General features: G+C 36.1%; 1 protein-coding gene across 10 annotated transcripts in view; it reads left to right on the plus strand.

Annotated features, from left to right (window-relative positions):
• Positions 1-1,279: 1,279 nt before the first annotated feature.
• The window catches only part of LOC127456388 (zinc finger CCCH domain-containing protein 18-like), a 48,147-nt gene continuing 28,141 nt past the window's right edge, over positions 1,280-21,285 (plus strand). For 7 of the 10 annotated variants that reach the window (XM_051724843.1, XM_051724847.1, XM_051724849.1 and 4 more), the window contains exons 1-9: positions 1,280-1,441; positions 3,406-4,328; positions 8,207-8,291; positions 8,890-9,044; positions 9,141-9,236; positions 9,641-9,798; positions 10,257-10,286; positions 10,560-10,671; positions 11,129-11,415. In XM_051724843.1, the coding sequence (XP_051580803.1) occupies positions 3,417-4,328; positions 8,207-8,291; positions 8,890-9,044; positions 9,141-9,236; positions 9,641-9,798; positions 10,257-10,286; positions 10,560-10,671; positions 11,129-11,415 (1,835 nt within the window). In that variant the 5' untranslated portion in view covers positions 1,280-1,441; positions 3,406-3,416. Of the gene's footprint in view, positions 1,442-1,476; positions 1,949-3,405; positions 4,329-8,206; positions 8,292-8,889; positions 9,045-9,140; positions 9,237-9,640; positions 9,799-10,256; positions 10,287-10,559; positions 10,672-11,128; positions 11,416-21,285 lie in introns of those variants that run through there. The other 3 variants (XM_051724844.1, XM_051724846.1, XM_051724845.1) reach the window with 3 other exon arrangements.

Genomic DNA, 21,285 nt, shown 5'->3' on the forward strand with positions numbered 1-21,285 from the left:
TAACTTCTCATGGCAGAGAATAAAGAGTCTCCTACCAGACAGCATTCTTGTGGAAGCAGAGCGCTCAAAAAACACCTCTCATGCAGTGTCGGCTGTACACCCCAGATGAAAAAACTAAATGCCGTGATATGAAATATTTGACATGAGGAGCATATAATCTGATTTTGTACAGAAGCGCTGGAAAATGCACTCTTTTAAATATAGTCCTTTTAGGTCCCTTCGTTACAATAGCGCCCCCTAGTGGAAGAGATTGCAGGTTGTACGCATGTCTTGTGTTTTTTGACGCACACATTATAATTAAAGCAGTGACTTATTTTGTAGTTTCATGGCAGAGCCTTTATGGTCTTTCCGCACATATTTTAGTTATGTTTAGATGTGTGGCAATCCTCTTGTGGATTGTGTGTGTGTGTGTGTGTGTGTGTGTGTGTGTGAGTGTGTTTTAGAACCACCTTTTGCCCAGACGTTGGTGTAGTGGGATGATAGAAATCTATGAGCAGATAGGCCTGTTTTACTTTTTGTCAAATGATAACATACAATTTTACAGTGAGCCATGCTTTTAATTTATTTTCATATTTGTATCTAATTATTTTTGTTTTTCTACATATTTGCTTTAGGTCAGTCAAATGGATGTCCCAGTTATTTGTACAATTACATAGATTACATAGAAAATACACATAGATCACCAAAAAACAAAACAAAACAAACAAACAAAATAAATAAAATAAATAAATAAATAATAATAAAAAATAAATAAAAAAAATAAACAAAAAAAAAAAAAAAAAAACAGAGCACACATGCAATAAAATAAAAGGAATGAAAGAATAAATTAATTAATTATGTAGCATGGTGTTCTTGTAAATTTAATTCTTCAATTAATTTTTCTTCAAATATGCTTTTTACATATTTAAAAGATTTACAATAACTCGAGAATACTTTTTGAAATATAGAAGGGCTACTAATTATTTTCTTCAAGGCACTTAGTTATGAATATACATCTTTCCCAAAATAATAATAATTAAAAAAAAAAACTATATTTAGGCTAATACAGTTAAAGCAGGCCTAACCATCTTCTGTTATTATGCCAAAAGTTATGTGATTTCTGGTCAATTGATGTAATGAATTTATAGAGATTAAAATCCAATTATGCATGTCAGACAAAAAATCGCTGTAAATTACAGTATAAACAAAAGAAAAAATGTATAATTTGTTGATTCGATTTAGAAAAAGTATGTGGCAGAAATGAAGGGTAATCATCACGTCGCGCTTTGATGACGTCTGGGTAATGGCCGCTCTCACTGTGTCGTGCAGGGCTTATGCATTTCTCCGGTAAAGAAAATAAAGAATCCTTCAACCGACCGTTCATTGTTTGAGCACCGTCACCCTAAGGAACGAGAGACCGGGTGACTCCGTACACCAAGACCTTGTCTCCCAAGCTTGAAAGGTGACCGAATGCGTTTTAATACGCGATCTACGGGTGTTTTTTTTTTTTTTTTTTTTTACGAGCGAGCGCTGTATTGTTGCACGAGATTTTAGCCAGTGTGTAGCGAAGAAATGCCGTGCAACGCCTTAACTCGCGAACTTAGATTTAGAAATTAACGTATGAGTTATATAAAAGCAGCTTTTGTGCTTTAAGTGGCGCGATCGTCCGGGAAATGTCGGACACGGTGTGGTGTTTTCTCGTCAGCAGACAGCATTCGGGCCTGTTAGCCGCTTCGCCATCAACGAGCCGTCCCGTTCGGCACATTGACTAAAGATAAAGCGGTTAGTAAGACTTGGGTCACTCTTCCCACTCATGAACCGATTGCCTTAAAACTGAGAAGGTAAACAAGTTCCAGATGATTCAATGATTGGCCTTTGTATGGAAAAGTTGTTTTGTGAAGTTTTGGAAGCGGTCACGTTAGCAGGCTAATAAAGAGCTGTTATAATTCATTTATCTAAGACCACCCTGGTAAGCATACTGTCCGCCAGAACATTATTAATATTATAGTGTTTGTAAATGCAAATGCAAAAAAAAAAAAAAAAATGGTAACTTGCCATTAATCACTACTTTCATAAAAAAATAAATACTGGGATATTCTTATACTGTTTGAATAGATTTGTTAATATATAATGAGTTAGAGTAGCAACAAAAACAGTAGTAGCTGGTATTTTGTAATGGTACATTTTTGTAAGGGTACCTGTTTGTGTCATATTAGTTCAAGATATATATACTACTAGTCAGAAGTTTGGACACACCTACAAATTTTTTGTTTTAAGTATTTTCCACATTTTGGAATTATAGTGAAGTCATCAAAACTATGAAAGAAGATGAATTATGTAGTGACTAAAACATTTTAGGTATTTAAGCATGCATTTTTATATCATAATGTTTTTAAGGCCTTTAGATTGTTTTTTTTTTTTTTTTTAAGCATCACGAGAAACATAAATTCAATAAAGTATGTCCAAACGTTTGACTGATAGTATATGAAATATATATATATATATATATATATATATATATATATATATATATATATATATATATATTTTTTATATAAAATTGGGATGACCTTATTCTAAGCATCTGGATATATTTACAGAGATAAATTATTTAATTGCTTTGTATTTAATTTTAAGTCAAAGATAAATCATCTGTTAAATGGATAGTTCATCCAAAAATGAACTATCTCACTCTCATGGCTTCCCAGATGTGTATGACTTTCTTCTGCTGAACACAAAGATTTTTTTAGAAGAATATCTCAACTTTGTTGGTCCATACAATGCAAGTGAATGGTGACCGGAACTCAAAAAGCAGATAAAGTCAGCTTAAACATGATCCATCAGACTCCAGTGGTTTAATCAATGTTTTATGAAGCAATCCAGTTGGTTTTGGGTGAGAACAGACCAACATATATCTCCCTTTTCACTGTAGATCTTGTCATTGCGGTCTCTTGGCACTATCTTGATTTCATGCTTGATTACACTTCCTAGATGGCACTGTAGGATGTGTAATCGAGCCTGAAATCATGATCGCCAAGGAGATTTATATTAAAAAAGGAATTATTTTTGTCTGTTCGCACACAAAACCAACTGGATTGCTTCAGAACACATTGATTAAACCACTGGAGTCTTATGAATTACTTTTATGCTGACTTTATCTCCATTCTTGAGTTTCAAACTTTTGGCCATCATTTACTTGCATTGTAAGGACCTACAGAGCTGAGATACTTTTCTAAAAATCTTCGTTTGTGTTCTGCAGAAGAAAGTCATACACATCTGGGATAGCAATAAGGTTGAGTAAATGATGAGATCATTTACATTTTTGGGTGAACTATCCCTTTAACTTCATAAGACTGCTTTGAATGTGGCTGATGAGTTGGTATGTTATTGTTTAACTAACTGGCTGCCATTGATTGTCAACTGCAGAGTTCTTGCTAATGGATACACCTGAGAGCCCCACCCAGTCCCCCCAATCCCCGGAGGAGGAGGAGAAGGGTCTCTCCGACAGCGAGTTGCTGGAGTCACCCGAGTCCCCGACAGAAGAAGACAAGGGAGTGTCAGACAGCGAGCTTCTGAATGATGATGAAAATAACTGTGAAGAACAAGTGGGTGGAGCTGACTCGGACTTTGATGATGGAAACAGGTTTGTAGCTGGTGGAGAAGATCCAGAAGAAGTTTCAGACCAGGAGGACTACAAGATGGATCAGGAGGAAAAAGAAGACATTCACCAACAACACCTTGGTATGGTGGTTCGAGGAAGCAGGGAAAACGTTAGCCCGTGTCCTGAGGAGGAAATTCTAGACACGCCGAGATCACCGGACCCTGAGTCACCCGGGCCAGAACATGGGCGACCTTTCACCCCAGTGGATGAGGAGAGGGACGACACCAGAGGAGAAGAAGAGGATGATGACGATGGGGTTGAAGAAGCCACCAAGTCTGGCCTTGGCCGTGCTGAGCTGGAGGAAGAGGATGATGAGGAAGAGGAGAGGAGGAGGAGAAGGGCAGCAATGGTAGTGAGTGATTTGAAGGATGAATCTTCCGTATCCAGAGATCTGGATGAACATGAACTGGATTATGATGAGGAGGTTCCAGAGGAGCAGAGCACTGCTGCCCCTGAAGAGGACGAAGCAGAGAAAGGTCCCATTGGGGAGGATGGAGAAGAAGATGAGGAAGAGGATGAAGAGGAGGAGAAGAGAAGGAAGAAAAAGGAGAGGAAACGCATAATGCCTCCAGATGATAACGACACACAGACAAAAAGGTCTGAGGACTCCAAAGAGAGAAGAAGAGATTCGTTCCGTGATAAAAAGAAAGATGAAGATGATGGAGAGATTGATGAGGGAGAGATAGATGTAAGTATGTTTACATAACTGTTTTGTGTGAAGAAGACCATATAATTATTTAAGAGTTGTTCAGTCTCAATTCACCACTGTTTGATACGCTGAAATCATTATGTTCCTTATTGGCTGCAGAGCCATTGATGACAGTATAAGTAGAAACATCCTTGACAGCAAAATAATATGCAGGCATGTAAGGACACCAAACTCAATGAAGCCATCTTGTTGAATTTAAGCTATTTTTTCAATGGAGATTATTGGAGCTTGTTGTGCTCCTTTCAAAAGCACTAGCAGTTCAAAATGTCGCATAGTCATCAAGACTTTAAAGTGGTGGTCATTAAATTTTTTTCTATATATATATATATATATATATATATACACACACACACATATATATTTTTTAACAATGTTTTCTGCACTAAAAGCATTGGTTTTACATGACCATTTTCCTCAAAAATCAAACAGGTGGGTTGGGCTTCTCTACCTTTTAAGACTATTGCATTGCCGCCTTCACATGTGAAATGAGTTTGTTCACATCTGGGTTGCGGCTTTTCTGTCGGGTGCAATACGGTTGGTGCTTCCCAATCCTTCAAGAACAGCCTCTTTGCAAAGACTGCATTACATTGTGAGATGATAACAGAAAGTCACAAATTACAGACTGTTTATGCAGCTTAAATTACTTTTAAATATATTTAATATTGTTTTTTTTTAATGGCAGATGCCGATATCCAGAGGCAGGTTGGCTTATAGGCTGATATAATGCAGATATATAACAATTTAATATAATAGTAAAATGACATATACATAAATTGTCTTATTTACTCAAAATTTCACACAAAACGTTACCTTACTAAAAATATATATTAAAAAAAAAAACATTTAAGAAATAAGATTTTGTGTGTGGTAGATGGCAGATTCTCCTGGTTTTTGTTTAGTCTTCCCATTTTAGTAATTGCACATAAATCAATTTTAATATATTAGGAAGAAGGAAATAGCAACAGTGCACTCAGTATTCTAGCAACCACGGGAGGTGTGCACATAAGCAATCGCGTTTTCTCACAAAAATACAGAATCAAACAAATTCACACACAGTATATCTACAGTGCACAGTGAATTTGACACTTATAGTGCACATGAAGCTCTTTTACTTTGAAGTTGCTCTGTCACTCTTGTGCGGATCAATCACATTTATTTGTAAAGCACATTTAAAAACGACACATGTTGACCAAAGTACTTTACACTAACAAAGTTTAAAATACAGTCACAATTTAAAACATGAACAATATAAGCCAAAACAACAGTAAATCTAAGAACAATTATAAGCAATAGAGTAAAGATGAGTCTTCAACTGAGACTTAAAAGACTCAGTGCTATCACATGATCTAATATGAATCGGCAGACTTTTCCAAAGGTGAGGGGCTGCAACAGAGAAGGCACGATCCCCTTTGGTTTTCAAACAGGATTTGACACTTAAAAGCAGGCTCTGTGAAGATCTTAAAGGTCTAGTGGTTTGATGTTGATGTAAGAGGTCTAAAATATAATCTGGTGCAAGTCCATGTAAACCCTTAAAAACCGTTAAAAGTACCTTGAATTGAACTATGTATTTGACTGGAAGCCAATGCAAAGAGGCTAAAACTGGAGAGATACTTGTGTACTTCGGATCCAGCGAGAGCAGCAATCTACTGACCATTTCCAGTTTATTCTGCCTGGATCGCCAGCTTGGAGTGTCAAGGACTGACTGTCAATTGATTGCAGTTACAGATTACACGCAACATTCGTGAGTTAGAGGGACGCAGTTTTGATCCAGGCTATAATAAAATGCACTTAAGAGGGATATAGATGAGCACTCCACAGGTAGAAAATGGACTTGCACAAGCTTCGTGATGTTTGTGAATTAAATCTGTTTATACAAGATATCTGCATATTTGCAGACAATATATGATAGAAGTTTTATTGATATTTGCCTTTGTATCATTAGACAAGACAGTAAACAGTTACAGGGAATGATTAAGAAGAGAGAGAGAGAAAACGAACATCATGAGCTCATACGCATCTGCCGTGGCTTTGATATGCGGGACCGTTTAAATGAGACTTGCCCAACGGTTTATAATTGTAGTAACACAATGGCACATAACAAAAAAGCTAACTCTTATTGGTCATTTACATGTCTCAGATGCTTCACATGCAAGCAGGTGATTTTTGGTGCTGTCGCAGCTTAAAAAATTAATGATCCACTCCAAATTGGAAAATGTATTGTCCGATTAAAAAAATAAAAAATATCATTCAATTTATTGGCCTCAGCAATATATCGGTCGAACACTAGTCTTTCTAGACTGGTGAGGAAGTTTTAAATTTGGAAAGTTACAGTATTTTTTCATAAAAGTACATTGAACTTTTGTATTTTAAAAGACCATGGAAATTAGATTTTTCATGATGACACCTTTAAAACAGTAGTTAATTCACAATAATTAATCACAAATGTAATCAGTTTACGATGCCGAAGCCTTTACCTTCTTCCTTGACAGTCTGAGATTGTGGTTTTTATGTATACCACATAAAAGACAACTTTAAGAAGACTGGAGATTTGTTTATTTTGAATGAAATATAGGAAGTTATTTTGCAGTTAAGTGTTTGCCCAGATCATAACAGAAGATGGAGCAATTTAATACAGCATCTTCTTGCTTTTAGTTGAAACTGAGAGAAAGAACAGACTTGGAGCAGAAGATACTTTGAAGGAATAGTTCACCCAAAAATGAAAATTATCTCATCATTTACTCACCCTCATACCATCCCAGATGTGTATGACTTACTTTCTTCTGCTGAACACAAATTAAGATTTCTATAAGAATATCTCAGCTCTGTAGGTCCTCACAATGCAAGTGAATGGGTGCAAAACATTTTATGCTCCAAAAATATCATAAGGCAGCATAAAAGTAATCCATAAAACTCCAGTGGTTAAATCCATATCTTCAGAAGTGATATGATAGGTTTGGGTGAGAAACGGATCAATATTTAAGTCAATTTTTGCTAGAAATTCTTCTACCTGCCTAGTAGGGGACGTATGCATGAAGAATGTGAATCACCAAAAACACAACAAGAAGAATGTGAAATTTAAAGTACATTTTTATTTGTTCCTCACCCACACTAATAATATCGCTTTTGAAGACATTGATTTAACAGCTGGAGTCTTATGGATTACTGTTATTGCTGACTTGTGTGATTTTTGGAGCGTCAAAATTTTGCCACCCATTCACTTGCATTGTGAGGACCTACAGAGCTGAAATATTCTTTTAGAAATCTTAATTTGTGTTCAGCAGAAGAAAGTCATTCACATCCGAGATGGCCTAAGGGTGAGGGTCATTTTTGGGTGAACTATTCCTTCAACTCTTAAAGCTGAAGTATGTAATTTATGCGACACTAGCGCCGCCAAACAGAATTGCAAAAATAAACAATGTTTTCAAAACAACTTTCTGAATACGCCCCTTGGCTGCAGTTGTTTAAACTGCAGTTGTTTAAACAGTCAGCTAGTCCCACCCCGACTCATGCCATTGGTTGAGTAACGTTGTTGGGGTGGGTCCAAGGGGGTCGCTCAAAACAAACACAGGAATTTTTAATGCACAACAGAGACAAAGTGTTTAAAGTTTCAAGAAAATTAACCTATGAATGGCTTACGCAGAGACAACTATATGAAAAGTATTAAGCTGGGATAGAAGTATTTTAACACTGAAACCTTAATATGAAGTAATCACTACTTTGACACACACATACTGTATATACAGTATATACATATACATAAAATGAGCTACGTTTGTTTTGGAAAATAACAATTTGAAAAATATTAGTAACCAGGCATTTTAATATGGTACAGTAAGAGTGTTTACTGTTCATTTCAGGATGATGACCTGGAAGAGGGGGAGGTGAAAGACCCCATGGACAGAAAAATCAGACCCAGACCAATTTGCAGGTTTTTCATGAAAGGTAGTTCTTCATTTTTATGGAATTGATGGTTTGCCTGAGTAGTGCTGATTCTGCTGATAAAGGATATCTAAATGTAATGCTGATAGGAGTATGCTTGTGATTCTAATTTTCATCTATTTAAAAAAAAAAAATGTTTTTGTAGTGCAAGGCAATTACTAAAGGACAAAGCAAATATTGAAAAATGCAAGTGTGATATGCATGGCACTGTTTTTGTTTTTTATATTAGTAGTAGAGTGTGTGTCCATATTATAACAGTAGAGGGAGCAATTGAATGCAATATCTGCTTCCATTGTGCAAACTCTTCTGCACAGAGAATCCTGCACATGCAAATCATCAGTTGATTTCATGTTGATGTGAGAGATTAATATTTATGAAAATTGTTTTGAAATTCTTCTTTACAGTGTTTACAAATAATCAGTCTGTTTTCCTTTCAACTGTTAACCTGTCTTTTTTTCTTTTTTTTTTTTTTTTACATTTTGTATTGCCATTGAAATTTTTACAAAAAATTTCTGACAAGTTCTTAGAGGATGTGGGCTATTTGTTTTTTTAATATTACAATATATTTAAATATCACAATGGCTTCTCCGTTTTCTTCCAGGAAACTGCACATGGGGCATGATCTGTAGGTTCATCCATCCTGGAGTCAATGATAAAGGCAACTACTCCCTAATCTCCAAACCAGACCCTTTCTCCCCTAACGGAGCACCTCCTGGGGGAGGAGGACCTCACCCCCTCATGCCTGCTAACCCCTGGGTAGCTCATTTTCCACTCTGTTTTTACTGGTGTCAATAGAATTGCTAACTAAACAGTTCAAAATTGCCATGGGTAAACTTGGAATCATTCTTTCAGGGAACCCCTACTGTAGAGGAGTTACCTCCCCCTCCCCCTCCTGCAGATCCTCCGGTGGAAAGTGCCTGGGAAAGAGGCCTTAGACACGCCAAAGAGGTACCCTTAAAGGAATAGTTCACCCAAAAATGACAATTATGTCATCATTTATTCAACCATTTAAAAAGGATCTTAACAGATATGTTACTGACCATTTCTAAATAATTTGACAATGTTGGTGGATTTTTTGAGGGAACTTGTCCATTCAAATGTGTCTGTAATGTGTTCTGCAGTGGTTTCGTGATCACGATACCGAGATCACAAGTGTCTGTGCTCATCATGACGCATGTGTTTTGACATTCATTCTGTGCTATAATGATACTTTCTCATGTGAAAAGGGGAAGATTTCTTTGATTTGAAAAAGCACCTGCTGAATTGATTAATGTTAAGCCCTGCACCAGCTGGCGGATGAGGAATATTGCAGTTTTGAAAAACTCTTTGCAATTTTTTCTATTTTCCTTTAGGTATTGAAGAAAGCCACCATCCGTAAAGAGCAGGAACCAGATTTTGAAGAGAAACGCTTCACTGTTACCATAGGTGAAGATGATCGAGACTTTGACAAAGAAAATGATTTCTTCAGGGAACGTGACTATCGCATCACCAGAGAGATCAGAGAACCTGGGTATGGAACAGTAACTAAACTGAGTTGTAATATAGTTGATCTGTGATAAGTTCCAGCATGAATACAGGTAGTTGACACGAAATGCTTTTTTGAAATGGACTGGTCTTGCTGTGTGATATGCTGTATTCCATTTAAAACTATTTAAAACAGCATATTTATGCCAATCATTTTAAAATTATGCTGGTAATTCTATGACCTAACATTAAAGTAGACTACATGTAATGTTTGAACTTTAAAAATGTGTTTGTCACAGTTTAAATGACAGTTTGAAATAAACTTAAATGTAAAATATACACTTCCCTTTATACATTCATGTAACCTAAAATAACCTAAAGTCATAAAATTATGCATACCATAAATACCAATACTCAGACCAAGTCCAGACTCCTTTTAATAGAGAAGTGAACTAGTGATCCAGCTGACTAAAGTTTTCACTCGTTTTCCCATCTACATTGCAGTGATCTAGAGTTCAGAGATCCAGGTTATGGGTAAGTACTGTAAACTAAAATACTTCTCTTTAATACAGTGTAATTCACTCATATACAGTGGCCCCAAAAAGTTTTTGGACACAAGTCACACTTAAGAATGTCTGAATGTCATTACATTAGATACAATATATAAAACTTGAATCTAATGCATCTTCAAACAAATGATAGACTTTTGGGGGCCACTCAAAAAAACAGCTACCTCCACACCCTTCACTTAAATAGACATTTTATCATTGTTCTCAACTGTTAATAATGACTGCCCGTGTGGTACAGGGACCCATATGGCGACCCGTACTACGATTACGACATGGAGCCTTTTTGGCGAGGAGGCCAGTATGAGAACTTCAGAGTGCAGTATACAGAGACTCCAGTGCAATACTACCCTGTGAGTACATGCTGATTAAATATATTGAGATTTTGCTGTTTTTGCATTATTTCTTCCAAAGGGCTTTCAGCATCAAGCATGCAGTTACAAGTCTTTATCAGGTTTAAATATTTAAAAGGTGAAGTGTGTAAATTCTGCACTACTTCTGTCACCAAATTGTGTTATACTGTTTTCAAACAGGTCTTCAAAACTCTCCCCTTGTCTATCATTGGCCACACAAACTCACACAGTTGGTTGAGCCAATGTTGCTAATTCTGTCTGGTCAGGAAGCTTAACCAAAAAATGTGTTTACATGCACAATAATACACTGATAACTATTAAAAATCAGCTCATTCTAAAAACCCGGCAATACAAGAAAATCGTGTTTTCATGAAGCTAATGTTTCACTTTTGAAATAGGCAGATGTTTCAGGTTTGAAAGTTGTTTATATTTAAGTGTGGCTGTTTGCTTGCATCAGGACCGAGAGCGGGAGCGAGATCCTCGCGAGCGCCACCGTGAGAGGGAACGGGAACGCGAGAGAGATCACCGCGAGCGTGAACGCAGGCAAAGAGAGCGGGAGAGGGAAAGAGAGAGGGAGAGAGAGAAAGAAAGACAGCGCAGGAAGGAAGAGTGGGAGAGGGATCGTCTAAAACGGGATGAAAAGGAGGGAAGGCCGAGAGAGCGCCCTCCCAGAGAGCCACGGGAGAAAAAGGATGACAAGGAGAAGCCACTCAAACCGCGTTCACCCACGAACATGCCACTCAGGTGAGTCTCAAGCTTTTAATGTGTGTGGGCAATATTTTCTGCAGCAAAAATAATTCGCCATGACAAATTCTTTAACTCATGCCCATTACTCTTTCCTCTGTCAAGACTTGATAAACACTAGTCTCAGCTTTACATGGCCTTCAAAGCTGTAATTGGCCAGGGCAGCGTTTCCCAAAAGCATCCTAAGCCTAAGTAGATCATAGAAATCATTGCTGCCATTTGGCGTCCATGACAATGTGGTCGTCAATATGCATATTGTACAGTAAAATGGCAAGAGCTTGGAAAATCCGCTGGTTCAGATTTGATTGCCTTGCCACTATGCTACTTCTGGGAGTCAGGGGAGTACGCATTTTTATCAGTCTGTTTAGAAATGCACTTTTTAACAGTTAGCAGTCTGCTTTTAAAGTGATTGCTGGATTGTTGTTTTTGCGATGTTTTTGCGATTCATGAAAGTTCAGTGTCCTGTTTGTACTTGTGGACAGAAGGAAACAATTTCTGCTAATTTTTCTTTAGTCTTAAGGACAATCTCTTGTCGAGACTGCTGCATCTTTATTTGAATAAGCTTCCAATTTGTTGAATGCTGGTCTATTATTGTGATAATTTCAATGTAAAATTTTCTTGTCCCTAAATGTCACAAACAAAAAAACAAACTGTGTTTTTTTTTTTTTTTTTACATAAAGGTCAGAATGGCCCCTTTGTATCTAAATGAGAGGTTCTTGGTCTGAATAAGCTACAATGTGCACTAGGCTTTATGCAGATAATAAAATTAAACGTCTCATAAATGAACACCATGGTGACTAGGCATGTAACAATACACAAATTTTATGATACAACACAATAAAAAATTTTTTTTTTAAAAGCGCCCACAAACGTTTCTCTCAAACTTATTCAAGGATAACAATAACATAAATGTCTTTTACATCATAAATGACACAACAGTGTCTGACATTGACAACAAAAAGCAGAGCTCGATAATAATGTAACTTTAACAATAGCACTGCATTTATTTTATTGATTGTAATGAGAAAAACTAATATGAATTCATGTTTTTCTTGAGAAAAATGTGTCAACCCTCAAGTAATTTATATTTGATATCACTTTTTACAATACACAGTTTCAAAGCAGCTTTATAGAAAATCATGCCTTAATGTCTTGTGATCAAGCTAAAGTGACTGAAGCAAGAAAAAAAAAAAACTTTTTAATGTTATTTAGTGGTGAAAAAAAAATAGTTTTTTTTACGATATATGTACATAATCCAATATTATTTTGTGGCTTGAGCAAAAACTGATCGGAACACGTAATGTTTTTGGCCTCTTCCCCTTTTCACATTGCATTTAAACTTAAGTGCCATTATTACCGGCTTATAACATGTGCTCAAGTGTTGTGCTCATACCCGTTTACATTTCGACATCAAAACCAGAGAATAATAAGTCTCATGTAATCGCGTGTTTCTTACATTATCAGATTTTTGAATAAGCTTGTTTTTGCTTGTTGCCATAAATAAATGTACATGTACAAATGTACAAAATTGTGATGTACTGTAGCACCAGGACAAGCTGTAACTTGGTTTTAATTACACTATAATGTGTTTATGTATCGTACGATACATATGGTATTGTATAGCGAGCGTCGTATCGTACGATACAATACGATACAATGTTTTTATTTTTTTTAATGGCCGATATCGATATCCAGAGAGCAGGGTGGCTGATAGGCGCAATGCCGATATATCACACTACTTAATAAAGTGAATAACACACAAAATTCCTAAAAATAAGTCAGAAGTTTGCATAAACTTAGATTGAAGTCATTAAAACCTATTTTTTAACCACTCCACAGATTTAATATTAGCAAACTATAGTTTTGCCAAGTCGTTTAGGATATCTTCTTTATGCATGACACAAGTAATTTTTCCAACAATTGTTAACAGACAGATTGTTTCACTTTTAATTGACTATATCACAATTCCAGCGGGTCAGAAGTTTACATACACTACGTTATCTGTGCCTTTAAGCAGCTTGGAAAATTCCAGAAAATGATGTTAAGCCTTTAGGCAATTAGCCAATTAGCTTCTGATAGGAGTTGTACTTGTGGATGTATTTTAAGGCCTACCTTCAAACTCAGTGCCTCTGTGCTTGAAATCATGGGAAAATATAAAAAAAAATCAGCCAAGACCTCAGAAAAGTCTGGTTCATCCTTGGGAGCAAGTTCCAAATGCCTGAAGGTACCACATTCTTCTGTTCAAACAATAGTACGCAAGTATAAACATCTTGGGACCACGCAGCCATCATACCGCTCAGGAAGGAGACTCATTCTGTCTCCTAGAGTTGAACGTAGTTTTGTGTGAAAAGTGCAAATCAATCCCAGAACAACAGCCAAGGACCTTGTGAAGATGCTGGAGGAAACATGTAGACAGGTATCTATATCCACAGTAAAACGAGACATAACCTGAAAGGCTGCTCAGCAAGGAAGAAGGCAGTGCTGCAAAACCGCCATAAAAAAGGCAGACTACAGTTTGCAAGTGCGCGTGGGGACAAAGATCGTACTATTTGGAGAAATTTCCTCTGGTCTGATTAAACAAAAATGGAACTGTTTGGCCATAATGTCCATCGTTATGTTTGGAGGAAAATGGATGAGGCTTGCAAGCTGAAGAACACCATCCCAACTGTGAAGCATGTGGGTGGCAGCATCATGTTGTGGGAGTGCTTTGCTGCAGGAGGGACTGGTGCACTTCACAAAATAGATGGCATCATGAGGAAGGAAAATTATGTGGATATATTGAAGCAACATCTCAAGATATCAGCCATGAAGTTAAAGCTCGGTTGCAAATGGGTCTTCCAAATGGACAATGACCCCAAGCATACCTCCAAAGTTGTGGCAAAATGGCTTAAGGACAACAAAGTCAAGGTATTGGAGTGGCCATCACAAAGCCCTGACCTCAGTCCGATAGAAAATTTGTGGGCAGAACTGAAAAAGTGTGTGCAAGCAAGGAGGCCTACAAACCTGACTCAGTTACACCAGTTCTGTCTGGAGGAACGGGCCAAAATTTCAGCAACTTATTGCGAGAAGCTTGTGGAAGGCTATCCAAAATGTTTGACCCAAGTTAAACAATTTAAAGGCAATGTTACCAAATACTAACAAAGTGTATGTAAACATCTGACCCACTAGGAATGTGATGAAAGAAATAAAAGCTGAAATAAATCATTCTCTCTACTATTATTCTGACATTTCACATTCTTAAAATAAAGTAGTGATCCTTACTGACCTAAAACGGAATTTTTTTTCTACAATTAAATGTCAGGAATTGTGAAAAACTGAGTTTAAATATATTTGGCTAAGGTGTATGTAAACTTCTGACTTCAACTGTATTAGCCGTATATTTACTCAGTTTCACACACAACTTGATTTTTTTTGAAAAATGTTTAAAAATAAGATTGTGTTTTAAATGGTAGATAGCAGTTTCATAATGTTTCTGTTTAGTCATCCAATTTTAGTAATTTGTTTGCAGATAAAGAAATGTTTAATATATTAGGAAGAAAAGAACAATAGCTGCACACAGTTGTCCAGCAACCACGGGCGGCATGTGCGCATTAGCAAATGTATTTTCTCACAAAAAAACAAATCATACCAATTGCACATACTGTGCACAGAGAATGACACTTACCTACTTATAGTGCAAATGAAGCACTTTTACTTTGAAGTTGCGCTCTCATGCTCGTGTGGATCCAGCTTGCTGCAGTCTCCAGACTGCTTTCAGTTTACACAGCCTGGATTGCCGGCTTGGAGTGTCATGGATTTACCATCGCACAAAATTCAGAGGAACAGAGTTTTGATCCAGAATGATAGAATGCGCGCATGAGACGATGATATTTGAGCGCTCCGCTGGAAGAAAATGTAAAAATTCAAAATATCTGCTGATTTATCGGCCTTTGCGATATATCAGTCATACTAGATAGAAATCTGATGTATGTTTGTGCTGTGTCAAGAAGCATAAAGGCTAGGGTATACTTTGTTTTTACATTTACTGTTTTGTCTTGTGCAAAGGTAAGCACTCTAGCCTTTCAAAGTATACTCTAGAGGTAGACCAATATATCCGTTTTACCGATTAATCTGTGCCGATAGTTGCTTTTTGGAAATATCAGTTATTGACAAAAATCTATGCCGATAGTACCCAATAGGTTTTTTTATTCCTCTGTGTTTTATTCCTCTGTGTTCCTAAATCTTTCTTCATTGATAATAATCCTCCATGTTTTTATCCTCACTTCAATGCATATTTTGTTATTTTGATTAGATAGTCAAGTATCTAAATTGAAGCGAGGACATGATGCAACAAAAAATGGGACAATATGGAAACGTGCCCCATCAGCACATATATCGTGTCTCCAAATTCATATCTTGTGAATAATAATAATAATAATAAACCTTATTCCTCTGGTAAAGTGTATATATATATATATATATATATATATATATATATATATATATATATATATATATATATATATATAATACAAAACCCTTCATCTGGTGAATATAAAGGACATAAAAAGCATAATTTAGTTATACTTAAATATAGAGCATTGTAATGGAGCACAGTCTCTTTCATTTCAAAATAAGAGTGCTTGGTGTATTCTGGACTTGTTTATAGTAAAAAGTCCCGCATTATGCACCATATAATTTTTTCTGATTATTATTTGATTTTTGGTTGAACAAAAAACTACATCTGGGATTTTATTTATTTTAGTCTTGTATGTTTGTGACTATCATAGTAAGAAAAGACAATTTGTATTTTAAATAAATTATTAATTATATATATAAATCATGCTATAAGGTGATTTTAAAAACTTGTCGGTTAACCAAAGTGACACATTTCAGAGAAGAAAAAAAAACACTTAGAATAACCTAACTGCTTAAGTGTGCACATCCCTGAACTAATACTTAGTTGAAGCACCCTTTGATTTTATTACAGCACTCAGTTTGGATAAGAGTCTATTAGCTTGGCACATCTTGACTTGGGAATATTTTCCCACTCTTCTTTGCAAAAACGTTCCAGATCTGTCAAATTGCGAGGGCATCTCCTGTGTATTGCCCTTTTCAGGTCCTCCCACAGGTTTTCTGTAGGATTCAGGTCTGGGCTCTGGCTGGGCCATTCCAAAACAATCTTTTTTTGCTGAAGCCATTCTTTTGTTGATTTGGATGTGTGCTTTGGATCATTGTCATGCTGAAAGGTGAAAGATCTATTCATTTTTAGCTTTCTAGCAGATGCCAGAAGGTTCTGTGCCAAAATTGACTGGTACTTCGAGCTATTCATGATTACCTTCACTAAAGCCCCAGTTCCAGCTGAAGAAAAGCAGCCCCAAAGCATGATGCTGCCACCACCATGCTTCACCGAGGGTATGGTGTTCTTTTGCTGATGTGCTGTGTTGTTTTTGTGCCAAAAACATACCTTTTACAGTTTTGGGCAAAAAGTTCAATCTTGGTCTCATCAGACCATAACACATTTTTCCACATGGTTTTGGGAGACTGGATATAGGTTTTTGCAAAGTTTAGATGGGCTTGGATGTTTTGTTTTTTTTTGTCAGAAAAGGCTTGTGGCTTGCCACCCTGCCCCATAGCCCAGACAGATGAAGAATACGGGAGATAGTTGTCACATGTAGGGAGCAACCAGTACTTGCAAGAAAGAGCTGCAGCTCCTTTAATGTTGCTGTAGGCCTCTTGACAGCCTCCCTGACCAGTTTTCTCTTGGTCTTCTCATCAGTTTGGAGGGACATCCTGTTCTTGATAATGTCACTGTTGTGCCATACTTTCTCCACTTGTTGATGACTGTCTTCTCTGTGTTCCATGTTGTATCTAATGCCTTGGAAAAATTTTGTAGCCCTCACCTGAGCGATACCTTTCAGCAATGAGATTCTGTTTATGCTTTGTAAGCTCTCTGTGGCCCATGGTTCTTGTAGTAGCATGCAGCCAAGAAGATGTCAGAAAAATCCTACAAGAACAGCTGAGATTTATTTGGAGTTAATCAGAGTCACTTCAGGTGAAGACAGGTGTGTACTGTTTCACATGAGCTTGATGATTTATTGATTCTGAACACAGCCACATACCCAATTATAAAAGGGTGTGCACACTTATGCAGTTAAGTTATTCTAAGTTTTTTTTATTTTTTTTTCTCTGAAATGTTTCACTTTGGTTTTCAGTGGCATTGCATAGGTTGTAATTTTTACATTGAAGGTGCAAAAAGTCTGATATTTATCTTTTTCATTTTTTACATCACAAAACCTGCTGTTATAGTATACTCTTTTGACAGCAAGCCTGTGTGGGTGCTTTTAACTCATGCACAGTACGACTGCTTTAAGATGCTCTTTTCTGAGGATGAAATGTGTATGGTGCACGAGGCATAGTGGCACGTGGAAAACCAAAGTGTACTTTTAGCCTTAATACATATTGGAAATGCAGCATCGGCCTGATAGTAGGCCCTGAGGTCACTGGGCAATTCTTATTGTGGAGCCCTTCTCATTCATCTCTATTGTGGAAAGCACTTAACCCAAGTTCACTCCAGGGTGACTGTTGTTCCATTCGTGGACTTCATGCTGCAATTGTTTGTTTTAAAAAGCTTTCTATAACAACTAACTTAACCATTTTGGTCTTTCCTGACATTATCACAATAGCCTCATCACACACTCTTATTTCCTCTTATAGTAATTTGTTCTCGTTTTATCACTGTATTCCTCTTGCATAACCACACTCAGATTGCCTATTTAATTATAATCATGTGTTATGGGAAGTTTCCAGTAAACTTATTTTGCATAGCCAGATTGCACTGGATCTGCTGTCTTGATTCTCTAGTTCTCTAATTCATGTCAGGTCTTTATTTTCTTGGAGAGAAAAAGAGAGATTCACATTTCATTCATTAGGCCTAGATTATAGGCTAGATTGTCAAATTTCCACCTCGCTTGTTCTCATAAAGGTGGAAAGTTTTCATTGAGGCACATATGAATATGAATCTGCCCCATGATACTCACATGGAGTCATTTATCAAACAGCGTTGGAAGAGGTAGATTTATACCTACTCACTTTGTTTTACTTCAGAGAATGTCATTAATGTTCAAATTTCGCCTTCACATAAATGATGAAACGTGATCCTTGCCATTTTGTAGATGCATTTGGAAAAACTTAAATGCACTTATTCAGCTTATCTGCAACCCTAACAGAATTGCCAAAATACAGTAATGACCGAATGTTTCAAACTAATCTCCTAAACAATCATCTTGTCCTCATCAGTGAATGAATGTCTGCCTTAAAGTTGTAAATGCATATTAAGCTGGAATAGGAGAAAGTATTGTAACTTAACGAAAAATTGCACAGTTAACCTTTAAGTGTGAAAATCTATAAACAAGTTTCAGTTCTACTGAACTCATTGGAATGTGGTTTAGTGAAGTGCCATATTTCATTGACTGACAATGCTGGAATTTGACCGCATATAAGGCTGGCTAATTCAGGCTGCATGCAGAAAATTATAGTTAATTTTAAAAAAAATATATATTAATTGTTCTATTTAGGGCTGTTGCGGTGGCATTTTTTTTTTTTTTTTTTTTACCACCGAAGTTGTGCAGTGGTTTGGGAGGGGGAGGGTTGCACGCAAGTTGTGTTTATTTTGGATCAAACTTTAAAAAGTGTGTCGTTGAACATGGAATAGAAATTAAAACTTTTAAAGATATCCCAAAATAACGAAGACTGCAAAACTTGGTTTAAACATTTCTGTCCATTATTGCACCATAATATGGCCTACCTACTTCAGTAACATGTACAATAAACTTCAATGTCTAAAAGTATTTCAGGATGTCAAAATCTGTTATAGATAAACTCAAATATTCACAACTAATTATTAGTAAACAGATGGACAATAATTTGAAATGGTTCAGTCATACCTTAGCTGAAAGCTTTTCATTTGTCAGATGTTTTTAATTTTTTTGGCAGGGAAAAAACAACAACAACATTGTCCGGCTTTAGGGAAGACTTTTTTTTTATTTTTATTTCGTTAACTAAGATAAGAGGTAAAATATGCATCTAGAGTATAATGAAACATTATTAAATCATACTGTTGACGAAAATGTGACATGAAATTAAAATCACATCAAGATACTACTAATGCACTAACAGTGTTTTAGAAGAAGAAAACTCTTGAGTGAAACCTTTTTTAAATGGTGCTGACATATTTATGGATTGCCCCATCTGAGCTGCATGAGCTGAAAACCAGTAAACTGAAATGCTTTACTAGCGGGTTATTCACCTTTTTTCAAACGCATCCTCTCTCTCTCTGGAGACATGTAATGAGTCTGCCCGGAGTCATTACGCTGATGCACACTTCAGAAACAGACACAACACCTGAGCCCTTCTACCAAGAGAATTTACAAGCTTAGCATAAAATAGCATAACACGGCAGTCCCACTGAAATTATGGGCAGTACTGTCGTAATACTCTCCTATGTTAGAGCTGCGGAGGTTGTTATCTTAATAAATAAAAGAATCTCTGACAGTGCTTCCCTGTCAGTGATAAAATGATGTAGAAAGGAGCTCTTAGCACTGTGTGATGTACAAAACAAGCCAAGATGGGAGTTGCAAGGCACATTTTAATTACCACAGAAGCAAGTCAAGTCTTAACTATCACCAAAACACAGAATGAGACATTTTTGTCTGGAACCTCTTTTCGTGGTCTGTTCAAATCTTGATGTTGGCGTTGACGCTCTGATGCAAATCGTGAATGCAACTTCACAATTGCTGTAACAAAGCGGAAAGCCACAGATTAATATTGCGGAGGATGAGAGTTTAAGAGATTTAATGCCCATTGCAATGAATATGCAACTATGGGAAGACTAATTAGTCAAACTCCCACTTATATTTTGGGAAACGTTTAATTTTACTTGAATTGGTGATATTTTAGTGCATTTCTTGGGAAGGTTTTGTTTGGAAAATGTTAAAGCATTATATTGTTACATATTTTTTTATTTGTTTTTTGTTTCCTAAGATGGAAATAAATGCATTTTGACGAGAGGAAAAAAAATAAAAATAAATAACAATGCCAGTTACGCATTTAGCAGTCAAAATAGTTGAAGTTTAGTTGTGCATTCACTTTATTGTCTGTGCAGATGTAAGTTGTAATATTATAGCTGATTAATCTGATTAGCTGATATATCTCTAATAAATATATATATATAATATATATATATATATATGTGTGTGTGCGCTGTCAGTTGAATAATTTGTTTAAAATCACGATTAATCGCATAGTTTTTTAATCGCGATAATCGCAGATTTTGAAAGTAATGAAATTTGACACTATATATATATATATATATATATATATATATATATATATATATATTAGGGCTGCACAATTATAGCAAAAATCATAACTGTTGATTATTGCCCTTGATATTGTAATCGCGATTATTAATGTCGATTAAAATATTAAATTACCGTGATGTCGCAAAGTTGCAGATTTCAATGGTGGATATGAGCTGCGCTCCAGTTTCTTTTAAGCATCATTTAAGCATTAAATATTATAATAATGTTTGTTAATGTTAGGCCAAATAAAACTTATTTTAAATGGATATCTATGGTATAAAATAAATTAAATTGCTAAATTAATTCTTAAATTATTAGTCCACAAACAGTAAATAAAATGACATTCAATTTTCAAACTTATTAACAGCTGATTTAAATTGACCAAGTTATTTACTAGTTCATGAAAATGTTAAATCTACTAATACAATCCCGTTCTAATCGAGGCATAGATGCGGTGTAAATGATTTATTGTGCTGATTAGACAGCTTTGTTTTTAATGAGAGCATTTGTGACAGTGCAGAACATTGTG

Source organism: Myxocyprinus asiaticus, chromosome 18, assembly GCF_019703515.2.
Source record: "Myxocyprinus asiaticus isolate MX2 ecotype Aquarium Trade chromosome 18, UBuf_Myxa_2, whole genome shotgun sequence".
Classification (NCBI taxonomy): domain Eukaryota; kingdom Metazoa; phylum Chordata; class Actinopteri; order Cypriniformes; family Catostomidae; genus Myxocyprinus; species Myxocyprinus asiaticus.